Consider the following 11,719-nt stretch of genomic DNA (forward strand, 5'->3'; position numbering starts at 1 on the left):
CCCCCCCCCTCACGATTAATAATCATGAGCTGAAAATTTTTTCTATTGAATATTTTTTTGCCCGTCCTTGGACGGGGGGGTGGGGGTCCGTGACGTCACACGGTCGCCCGCAACCACTCTCCTGCATCGTGACGTCACGAACGCCTGCAACCACCCCCACACCGTGACGTCACGCACGCCTCAACCCCCCCCCCACCGTGACGTCACGAGCGCAGCTGCAGGGTGTGTGTGGATTGCTGTGAGGTAAAAACAATACAAAACTATATTTTCCTATAAATCACATTAAACACTTCGGGGTTTATATCAAGTAGAGAACGTGGGGCGGCTGTTATTTTACGTTGCCGAGTAGTTTATTTATAAATACAATTTTACACGTCTGTTTTTTTAAGACTTCGGAGTCTGAGGCGTTTTTTTTCCTTAATTTTTTTCTCACCCCTTGAAGGTCACGAAACAAGCAATAAAAAGTGCGGGAATCCGAGTGTTTATAAATAACAAAAACAATATTACACGCTGGGGGGGGGTGTTAAAAGTCGCCTCATAGTAGTGATGAGACACCACGTCTGAGGGTCTCACTAAATCAGGGGTCGGGAACCTTTTTGACTAAGAGAGCCATGAAAGCAAAAAATTTGGAAATTTATTTCAGTGAGAGCCATATAATATATTTTAAAAGTGAATTCAACTAAATGTCAGTATAATAAGCCTCTGAATTTATTCTTTTAAATAATGTTGTTATAACACTCACCATTAATGCGACTTCTGGTGCTGCATGGATTTGCTGATGTCTTTGTAGTCGGGTTGGTACTTGGTGAGGTTAAGCTTCATGCAAGCGTTGAGGCTTTCATCCGTTAAACGTGATCGTAGGTTGGACTTGATGTTTTTAAGATGTGAGAATGACTGCTCACATGCATACGTAGATCCAAACATGGTCAATACAGCAATACTCACACGCTGCAGTGTGTGGTATGTGACAGGAAGCGCGTTCCAAGTTTTGAGAATCAGCTGGTCTTCGGGTTGGAGTTTTTTCATTTCTGTCCACATGTGCTTGCTCGCCAACTCCGCTTTCTGTCGTGTGATTCTTTCCAAATCTTCATTCAGTGACTTGAACTTATTCACCCACATGTCTGAGGCCTTCAGGTCAGCCACTTCTGCTTCAAAATCTCTGACGGAGACACCAGGGATGTAATTCAGGTCGGCTGTGTTCAGTGAACACTCGTTTGGATGGGTGATGAACTTAAAAAGACGAGTGTGCTCACGAAATTCTCCAAAGCGTGCTTTGAAGGACTGTAGGAGACTGGATGTGCAGCCAGCTAGCTGGTGGAGATCAAGGTTTTGAATGGGCTCACTTGCTGTGCATGCATCTTTAAATTGGCTCAGTTTTTCAAAATGTAGTAAACGACCTGTTTCAAGATCCGTGATGAAAAGCTCCAGCTTGTTTTCAAAAGCAAATACAGCTTGTTGAAGGGATAACACTGTATTTCCAATGCCTTGCATTTTCACGTTGAGCTGGTTCAGATGTTCAGTCAGATCTACGAGATAGTAAAACTTGAGGAGCCACTCGGTGTCGGCTAGCTCAGGATGCCCGAAGCCTTTCATTTCAAGGAAAGTCCGGATTTCGTTCAGGCAAGCCGCAAAACGGCTAAGCACCTTCCCTCTTGACAACCAACGCACATTGCTGTGCAAAAGCAGACCAGGATAGTTATTTACAACTTCATCCAGCAGTGTTTTAAACTGGCGATCATTTAAGGCTCGGGCAACAATAAAGTTGATCACACGAATGACCAGCGACATCACTTCGCCAAACTGCCTGTCACACATCTGAGCACAAAGTGCCTCCTGGCGTATAATGCAATGGAAACTTAGGATGGGTCTATTTTCATGTTCACGGAGAAGCGCCACAAATCCTTTGTTTTTCCCCACCATACACGGAGCACCATCAGTACACACTGAGAGAAGTTTATCCATAGGTAGACTTTTTTCTTGAGCAAACTCCATGAAAGACTTGAATAAATCCTCACCTCTTGTGGACCCTTTTAATGGCAGAACAGCAAGACTTTCTTCGCGCAGTGTGTCACCAACAGCATATCTTGCAATCACGCTGAACTGCGACAAATGGCTCACGTCTGTTGACTCATCCAAAGCCAGAGAAAAGAACGGCGCTGCATTTATGTCCTTCACTTGCGTTTCCTCCACTTTGTTTGCCATCACGATGGTACGATCATGAACAGTTCTTGCCGACAGAGGCATGTCTTGTATCCATTTGATTATCTTGTCTTTGTTCGGAAGATCATCAAAAAGTTCATTGGCTACATCCAGCATGAACGTTTTAGCATACTCGCCATCTGTGAATGGTTTTCCGTTCCTCACTATTGCTAAAGAACCAGCAAAGCTAGCCGAATTATAGTCACCTTGCCGGGTCCATACGCGGAGTTGCTGCTGGCTAGCTTGCACCCTGCTCAGAAGCTCTTGGCACGCTTTCTTTCTGCTGTCTCCCGCAGGGTATTTTGATGCAAAGGTAGCGTGGCGCGTGTCGAAGTGCCGCTTTACATTCGACCGTTTCAACGATGTAATTTTGTCATTGCAAATTAGACACACCGCAGAACCCGCTCTCTCCACAAAGGCGAATTCTTCGGTCCATTCGTCCTGAAATGTACGATACTCGTCGTCTTTTTTTCTTTTCGCCATCTTCTTCGTCGAAGGGTTAGCTTTGAGCTAATGACCGAGCAGACGCAGTCTCAGACTGATTCAAAAGGGGGCGTTTACCTGTTTTACCCAGCAACGGCAAACATAGGCCAGTATCATCCAATTAAAATAATGGACAATTGCTCCTGCAGCCCTGAACAGGACATGCGCAGTGAAAAATCGATGGATGGATTAAAACAAGTGAGAATATTTTGTTTTATCTGCGAGCCATATGCAATCATCAAAAGAGCCACATCTGGCTCGCGAGCCATAGGTTCCCGACCCCTGCACTAAATACACACAATAAAAAAGAGCGGGAAACCCTCAAAAAGTTGTGAGGTGATGGATTTATTTCATTTATTTTACTTTTTATTTTGGTATCGCGCCGTGAGCCACGACCCAGCGTCGCTTTCGTGAGGGCGAAACTTTCATCAGCCTCATGGGGTCCACAACATTTTACTTTGATTGGAAATACGACGTTTTACACCACCCCCTCCCATCCCCAGCGATTCGATTGCTGTGCAGTGTTTGGAATGTGCTAGGAGATGTTAACTACCTCCCCTGTTATCACGGTGACTAGGAGATGTTAACTACCTCGCCTGTTGTCATCACGGTGACTAGGAGATGTTAAATACCTCGCCTATTATCATCACGGTGACTAGGAGATGTTAACTACCTCGCCTGTTATCACGGTGACTAGGAGGTGTTAACTACCTCGCCTGTTGTCATCACGGTGACTAGGAGATGTTAACTACCTCGTCTGTCATCTACAAGGTGACTAGGAGATGTTAACTATCTCGCCTGTTATCATCACGGTGACTAGGAGATGTTAACTACCTCGCCTGTCGTCATCATGGTGACTAGGAGATGTTAACTACCTCGCCTGTTGTCATCACGGTGACTAGGAGATGTTAACTACCTCGCCTGTTATCATCACGGTGACTAGGAGATGTTAACTACCTCGCCTGTTATCATCACGGTGACTAGGAGATGTTAACTACCTCGCCTGTCATCATCACGGTGACTAGGAGATGTTAACTACCTCGCCTGTCATCATCACGGTGACTAGGAGATGTTAACTACCTCGCCTGTCATCATCACCGTGACTAGGAGATGTTAACTACCTCGCCTGTCATCATCACGGTGACTAGGAGATGTTAACTACCTCGCCTGTCATCATCACGGTGACTAGGAGATGTTAACTACCTCGCCTGTCATCACGGTGACTAGGAGATGTTAACTACCTCGCCTGTCATCATCACGGTGACTAGGAGATGTTAACTACCTCGCCTGTTATCATCACGGTGACTAGGAGATGTTAACTACCTCGCCTGTTATCACCACGGTGACTAGGAGATGTTAACTACCTCGCCTGTTATCATCACGGTGACTAGGAGATGTTAACTACCTCGCCTGTCATCATCACGGTGACTAGGAGATGTTAACTACCTCGCCTGTCATCACGGTGACTAGGAGATGTTAACTACCTCGCCTGTTATCATCACGGTGACTAGGAGATGTTAACTACCTCGCCTGTTATCATCACGGTGACTAGGAGATGTTAACTACCTCGCCTGTTATCATCACGGTGACTAGGAGATGTTAACTACCTCGCCTGTTATGATGGTGACTAGGAGATGTTAACTACCTCGCCTGTTATCATCACGGTGACTAGGAGATGTTAACTACCTCGCCTGTTGTCATCACGGTGACTAGGAGATGTTAACTACCTGGCCTGTTATCATCATGGTGACTAGGAGATGTTATCTACCTCGCCTGTTGTCATCACGGTGACTAGGAGATGTTAACTACCTCGCCTGTTATCATCACGGTGACTAGGAGATGTTAACTACCTCGCCTGTCATCATCACGGTGACTAGGAGATGTTAACTACCTCGCCTGTCATCATCACGGTGACTAGGAGATGTTAATTACCTCGCCTGTCATCATCACCGTGACTAGGAGATGTTAACTACCTCGCCTGTCATCATCACGGTGACTAGGAGATGTTAACTACCTCGCCTGTCATCATCACGGTGACTAGGAGATGTTAACTACCTCGCCTGTCATCATCACGGTGACTAGGAGATGTTAACTACCTCGCCTGTCATCATCACGGTGACTAGGAGATGTTAACTACCTCGCCTGTTATCATCACGGTGACTAGGAGATGTTAACTACCTCGCCTGTTATCACCACGGTGACTAGGAGATGTTAACTACCTCGCCTGTTATCATCACGGTGACTAGGAGATGTTAACTACCTCGCCTGTCATCATCACGGTGACTAGGAGATGTTAACTACCTCGCCTGTCATCACGGTGACTAGGAGATGTTAACTACCTCGCCTGTTATCATCACGGTGACTAGGAGATGTTAACTACCTCGCCTGTTATCATCACGGTGACTAGGAGATGTTAACTACCTCGCCTGTTATCATCACGGTGACTAGGAGATGTTAACTACCTCGCCTGTTATGATGGTGACTAGGAGATGTTAACTACCTCGCCTGTTATCATCACGGTGACTAGGAGATGTTAACTACCTCGCCTGTTGTCATCACGGTGACTAGGAGATGTTAACTACCTCGCCTGTTATCATCATGGTGACTAGGAGATGTTATCTACCTCGCCTGTTGTCATCACGGTGACTAGGAGATGTTAACTACCTCGCCTGTTATCATCACGGTGACTAGGAGATGTTAACTACCTCGCCTGTTATCATCACGGTGACTAGATGTTAACATCCTCGCCTGGCCTACAGGAGATCGTCGGTTCGCGCCCAGGCCCTGACCACGCTTGCTCCTGCTGCTGTATATTTGGAGTCTGCGTCTCTCTTCCCATGTTGATTGCGTGGATTTGTCTCAGGGTCCTCCGATTTTTCCCGATACGGGGCCATCCATTTAGTTCGTTGTCATGGAGGGGGATACCCAAAATGCGTACGCTTGCATATGGGGGGGTCTACTCACAATGTACGCATAGGAAATGGGGGGGGGGGGTTGAAGCCTCGATAATAATGCAGCCGGCGGTGGACTATCTGTTTGCTTAAACACGTTAATATTAATAATTGATCGTTTCTGCGTGGATTACATATCGGCCGTTCTACAGGATTCTAGGGGGTGGGGGGGGGGGGTGATGCGTCAGGCGAACGTACGTAGGCAGGTGGGGGGGGGGGGGTGTGTAAAAAGTCCGCGTGCGTACGGGGTCAGGTTTTGACAGATTTTTGCGTGCGCACGAAAGGGATGGCCCCTACACATTTAGATACTGTACAGCACTCTACACGGAGTGATCCCAGCTGTCCGGCAATGGTTTGTGTGATCATTCTCTGTACTACAGAGTGGCATGTGTGTCATCTCCATTGGTTTCCTCCGAGTTTCCCTCCCATAGCTAAACCCACAAACACAGTGGAACTGGTACTTGCCAGAACCACATCCCAAAGCTAAAAGATTACCTGGAAATGGCTCAGTGGGAGGGATCACAGCAACATCGCCCCCTCTTGTGCAAACTTGGCAGGACCCCTCCTGAAGAAGAGTTGAGACTCAGTGGGGCTTTCCTGAGCAACAGGCGTATTCATACATTAACAATACGGATGAATACAGACGGCACATTGAGTGTGGCATGCAGTCATTATCCTCTGCCATTGTCAATCGACTTCTGGAACGAAGGCCTCCCCAATTCGTCCCAATCTCAAGTGGTGAGGACTCAACACAGCCAGTCAGCCACTGACAAGCTCACTCACCCATTAACTCACTCACCCACCACACTGCAGGTCACAGCAGCACATTCGCGCAGCTAGTCAGCCACTGACAAGCTCCCTCACCCACTAACTCACTCATCCAACCACCCACTCATCACATTGAAGGTTACGACAGCACGCTAAGCCAGCCAGCCACTGACAGGCTCACTCACCCACTAATTCACTTGCACCCACTCACCAAACTGCAAGCACAACAAGACACTCACTGAGCCAACCAGCCACTGACTAGTTCACTCACTCACCCACGCACGCATCCACTTACCCACTCACCACATTGCAGGTCACGACAGCACACTAAAGCCAGTCGGCCACTCACAGGCTCACTCACCCACTAACTCACCCACCCACTCACCAAACTGCAGGCACAACAAGACACTCACTGAACCAGTCAGCCACTGACAAGTTCACTCACCCAGAAACCCATCCACTCACCCCACCACCCTGCAGGTCACAACACACTCACCCTCGCAGAGGTTTTTGGGCAAGCGTTGCGCACTTTCAGATGCGCTTCTGCGTCCGTCTGGAACCATTTTCCTTCCGCTATTAGGAATCCACTGAAACTGTGCATTTTAAAATCATCTAGATTGAAGACTAATTTCTTTTGCACTGGTCTTTGTGTTTTGTTTCTTGTCCTCTACCTGTACCTCCGATTAGCAAGGTTCGCTCTGTACGGTGTGAAATAAGTTCAACGTGCATACACCCAGCCCATCAGCCACTTACAAGTTCGCTCACTCACCCACAAACTCATCCACCCACTCACCAAACCGCAGGTCAGAACACTCCCCCTGCTCAGCAATTTATCCTCTAAAACCGTCGCTCTCCCAACTGATTTCTGTTTGCTTCGCCATCGTACTTTACCTCACTTGCTTCCGTCATTACGCTGACCAAGATCTCTCGCCACCCTTAACGAACGAGACCGCACCCCGGTGCTCTCTCTGGAGCTCTGAGCCGGTCAATAAACGGCAGGAGCTCGCAAAAAAAAAAAAAACGCGAACGCATTTCGCGCGCTCCATGCGAAAACGTGTTTCACCCGCGATTCGTTTCCCTCAACCAGAACGGCGGCGACTGGGAACAGGAGAACTGGCGACCCCCCGGGGCCAGTGGTCAGGCGGGGAGGAAATGTCGGCGCACGAACAAATTCTGGTGTGCAACTTGAGGAAGTGCCGGCGCATTGTCGGCGACTTCGCCTGGGTCACCTCCTGCTCGCATCTGTTTTGCGACGAGGACGGCGAACGCGAGTTCAAGACGGGGGCGGCCGCCTGCCCGGCGTGCGGCGCCTTGCCGCGCGGCAGCCTGGACGTGGTGCGGGTCTGCTTGAACCCCCCCGAGGAGCACAAGTCCATGGTGCTGGCGGGCCTAGGGCCGGACGTCATCCAGGAGATATGTTCGCGGGCGCTTTCATTCTGGATCTTTCAGGTATCGGCGACGGATCGGTGACTTTTTAAAAATAAAAATAAAATTTATTTTTAAAAAGTAACAAACTGAAATGTTTTATATTTTAGCGGATAAAGTCCCACTGAGCTACGTAACCTCTTTTTTTGCAGAAGCGACCTGGCCATCACGAATGATAGCCCAACCCAAGCGGCTGTTATCATCACGTGGAAATTTACAGCAGTCAAATACTCTAAAACGCGTTAGATGTCGTTTCTAAACATTGGGAGGGAAAAATCAGAGGACCTGGAGAAAATCCACACGGCCACTGGGAGAACGTGCAAACTCCAAACATAAGTAGTGACTAACTCGGAGACAAAAAGACTTGGAGGCATTTCTTTATTTAGCGAGCACCATTGGAATGACGCAGTTAATATTTAGTCCGTCTATTATCGGTGGGACTACTTAGAACATGTACAGCGTTTAAGATGTCACTCTTGAATTAATTTGCGTGATTTATGAATATTTTTCTCCTGCTGGGTTCTTTCGGTAAAGTCACGTAGAATGGAGATAAAATAATAAAAATAATAACAGAATTTATTATGTTATTATTATTTTAATTTTTATTACAGAATAAATTCTGTTTTATTTTTTTATCTCAATTCTACGTGGTGACTTTACCGAAAGAACCCAGAAGATGAATCCCTGCAGTCACGAAAGCTTTAAATTGAAAATTATGAATATTTGTTTTTCATTCTTTCGATTTTTTTTGGGAGCTTCGTCATTCCCAGAGGCTTCGCTAACCGAGTTATTCTTCTACACGTAAGTCCCCTTGCGCGTACGGCTCTTTAACCGATAAAAAATACGTTTAATCAAATTTTCCATCTCGCAGGTGCACCAGGAGAGACTGTATCAGGAACACTTGGCCGTGAAATCAAAGAGGCTCAGGGTGCAGTCTGAGGACCGCTTCAAGCAGGAGATCCAGAACAAGGTCACGGAGGTCGCCACTCTGAAGCGGCAGTTCTCGCTTGCCAAGAGCGAGCTGGCCAAGTTCAAGAAGAGGTACAACGAGGCTGCCGAGAAACTGCTGGAGAGGGACCGGGAGCAGAAGAAACTGCAGGTCTCCTACGATCGCCTCCGCCTGCGATTCTCCGCTATCGACGAGGGGAGACGCGCTGAGGAGGAGGAGGCTCTGAACGGCGCGGCGTCCTCGCCATTCATAGTGAGATTCGGTAGGGCCGTTTGAACTTTAGTAATAGGTTTTTACCCTTTTAGCTGGCACAAAAACTGACACCTTTATTCAAGGCATCATGTTTGCAATAACCACAACACAAGCAGTCAAAATGCAAACAAAAGAGACAACTCTGATAATAATATGCACTGTCCTTGAATTTGATTGGTCCACACCCGAGACGGTTTTTCTTAGAGCCTAGTCTCCACTGGTGTTGGACCAGAAGACGCCAAAAGGCGTACAACTCAAAAACAGCGCACCATCAGGGAGTATTGAGGGCTCGGGGTAAACCTTTACATTATGAGACCTCCTTTGCCAGTAACAAGATATAGGAATAGGTTTTTACCCTTTTGGCTGGCACAACAAAAACTGACACCTTTATACAAGGAATCATGTTTGCAATAACCACAACACAAGCAGTCAAAAATGCAAACGAAAAGAAACAACTCTGGTAATGATATGTTTGAACTTTGTTAGGAACCGACCAAGCAGGGAAAATGGGGATAGGTTCATACGGTGACGTTTTGTACGTAATGTAATTTTTTCCCCCACCCCCCCCCCCCCTGTAGCAGAGACGTCGACCCCGCGAACATCGCAAGGCGCGGAGGGAAACGCGTGGAGCTGGATGATGAAGACGCCTCCGTGCTGCCGCCCTGAGGGGACGGAGTTTGCGCCGAGGCCGTTGTTTTTCGACGGCAGCCCCCCGGGCAGGTCGCCGCACTCCGACGGCTTCCTCCGCTTCCCCTTCCCCGCCAAAGCCGCGGTGACCGGAGCCAAGAAGTGACCTCCCCTCCGGTAACAACGCGAGAGTCCTTCCTTCCCTCGCGCCCGCCTCCCGCCCTCCAATGCGGTCGCAGGGTTCCCCAAAAAAAAAACTCGTGGGGAAAAAAAACGACGCAGAAAGGACCTCGCCCACTGGCCTCACCGCTCATCAGATTCCTGTGGTCTTAACGCTGCCCGCAGGTCATCTGCCTACTCCCTGCGGCGCTTGGCAGGAGCCTCTCGTCGTTACCGCCAGTCGATTGCCTCCTCTGAGCGCGTAAACGGAATCCGAATCGGAAATATTTATTTACGCTGGAGGTAGGAATCCGACAAGCTGTGAAGCTCTTTTCCCACAGACTTCTGGTCGGGGGCACTGGGGTAATAAACGTTACAGCGACAAAGAAATACAAAAAAAACCACGTCGTGCACAAGCGTCACGGGGTCCACGCGTGCGAGCGCGTGGCTCGTCGCCCCCGTCAGTTGTGTTCGGAGAGCCGCTCGCTGGAGATTCTCACGCACGACGACGACGATAACGCCGCGTCATTGAGCTATCGTTTGTGATGGCCAGGTCGCTTATGAAAATAGCTGCGTGGGTCGGTGGGTCCTCGCCTGGTAAAATGAAAAAACATTTGTTGAGTTTAACAGTTTCAATTCGTTACTACTTTAGCGCACACCAATTGTGTTCTGAGAGGGCAAACCCACGACGTTGACAGTGGAGTTTGACATCCCGCTTTGTGATTACCACCAGCGGCAGTAACTGAACGACCGCACTCCGTTCAAGTGACAAACGTCTCCCATTGGCCGTGCCGGGTGGGGCTCACAGGGTTATGTCACTTTCACATCCGTCAGAAACTTTTGTCTATACTGGAGGAATCCGTGCAGCCCTACAGGAGGTTGTAGGTGCGATCCCAATTCTGACAGCTGCTGCCGTATATTTGGAGCTTGCGTCTCTCTCACTCTCTCATCATCATCACCACAGTGGCTATGAGATGTTAACTACCTCGCCCGGTCTACAGGAGGTCGTGGGTTCGATCCCGACTCTGACAGCTGCTGCTATAAACCGTGGCCGATGAGCGACCGCTTTCGACCCCGCCGATTTGCGTGCTGGAGAGTAAACCCACGACATTTACCGCTTGAGCACCGTGAATTTTTTTCCAGCGGGTAGGTTACCAGGTGTCGGCGTTCGGGGGAGGGGGGACAGGCCGTTTAGATGGCACAGAGGGGTTTGCCGTTTAGAATCTCGCTGCGGCCGACCCGGGAGTTACCGTGGTGCGCGTTGTTTCTCATTGTTGTGTTGGAGTAAGTGCTGTTCACAGGAGGGAACCTGTTCCATTTGTTTTTCATTAAAAAGTTTAGGACTTTGCGGCCGCCAACAACCCTTCCTTTACATTACACAGACCACCCATACAGGTCGACACAACAACCGCCATTCGCCACTAAGTGGCGGTGACCTCACCACGTCGCTTGTGCCAGGCTATGTGCATGTTGAGGCCATGTGAAGTGTCGAAGGCCCGCTGGTAGGAGGTTATGGGACAGACCCAGGTGCCAGGGGTCCACTGACTGAAATGAATGGCCGATGCACCACCTGTGCCCCGTACTGTGCCAACTTGCTGTGCTTCAGCCACCCAACTGCCCAGCAGCAGCATTCACGAGCCTCCTCCAATTAGGCCGATCTAGACACCACTGGTACCAGTCCACTCAGCTCCACATCCTCTTGTACCACATCACTCCATCTCTTCTCTAGCTCGTGCCGTGCTCGTTTAGTCCCCTCTATCTGGCTGAACAAAAGCTGTTTAGGCATGTGGGCTACATGACCCAACTAATGCAACCTTGCCTGCCAGAGGAGCTCACCGATGGGATTTTGTCCAGATCTTTCAAAGATCTGTGAGCTCCTCACACAATCCAGCCTGGTTAAACCCAG

The 11,719-nt window shown here is 48.8% G+C and overlaps 1 protein-coding gene across 3 annotated transcripts; it reads left to right on the forward strand.

Annotated features, from left to right (window-relative positions):
* Positions 1 to 201: 201 nt before the first annotated feature.
* Positions 202 to 11,161, forward strand: LOC142915804 (E3 ubiquitin-protein ligase CCNB1IP1-like). Of its 3 annotated transcripts, none has more exons than XM_076061478.1 (4): positions 202 to 243; positions 7,489 to 7,850; positions 8,698 to 9,037; positions 9,606 to 11,161. In XM_076061478.1, the coding sequence occupies exons 2-4, from the start codon at positions 7,554 to 7,556 to the stop codon at positions 9,818 to 9,820; spliced, it is 852 nt and encodes a 283-aa protein (XP_075917593.1). In that variant the 5' UTR covers positions 202 to 243; positions 7,489 to 7,553; the 3' UTR covers positions 9,821 to 11,161. The 3 variants fall into 3 exon arrangements, with proteins under 3 accessions (XP_075917593.1, XP_075917594.1, XP_075917592.1); XM_076061479.1 differs by lacking the exon at positions 202 to 243 and adding an exon at positions 6,195 to 6,371 and having other exon boundaries at positions 8,698 to 9,027; positions 9,606 to 9,753; XM_076061477.1 differs by lacking the exon at positions 202 to 243 and adding an exon at positions 6,198 to 6,371.
* Positions 11,162 to 11,719: the final 558 nt, after the last annotated feature.

The sequence above is a fragment of the Petromyzon marinus genome, unplaced genomic scaffold (genome assembly GCF_048934315.1).
Source record: "Petromyzon marinus isolate PM22_M1 ecotype Great Lakes invasive population unplaced genomic scaffold, UKy_Petmar_22M1.pri1.0 PM_G_Scaffold_35, whole genome shotgun sequence".
NCBI lineage: Eukaryota > Metazoa > Chordata > Hyperoartia > Petromyzontiformes > Petromyzontidae > Petromyzon > Petromyzon marinus.

Coding starts and splice junctions, on each gene's coding strand:
- LOC142915804 (XM_076061477.1), top strand. CDS start 6,296: ATGCAGTCATTATCCTCTGCCATTGTCAATCGACTTCTGGAACGAAGG. Junction 7,851..8,697: donor TTTCATTCTGGATCTTTCAG/GTATCGGCGACG, acceptor TCCATCTCGCAG/GTGCACCAGGAGAGACTGTA. Junction 9,038..9,605: donor GCCATTCATAGTGAGATTCG/GTAGGGCCGTTT, acceptor CCCCCCCTGTAG/CAGAGACGTCGACCCCGCGA.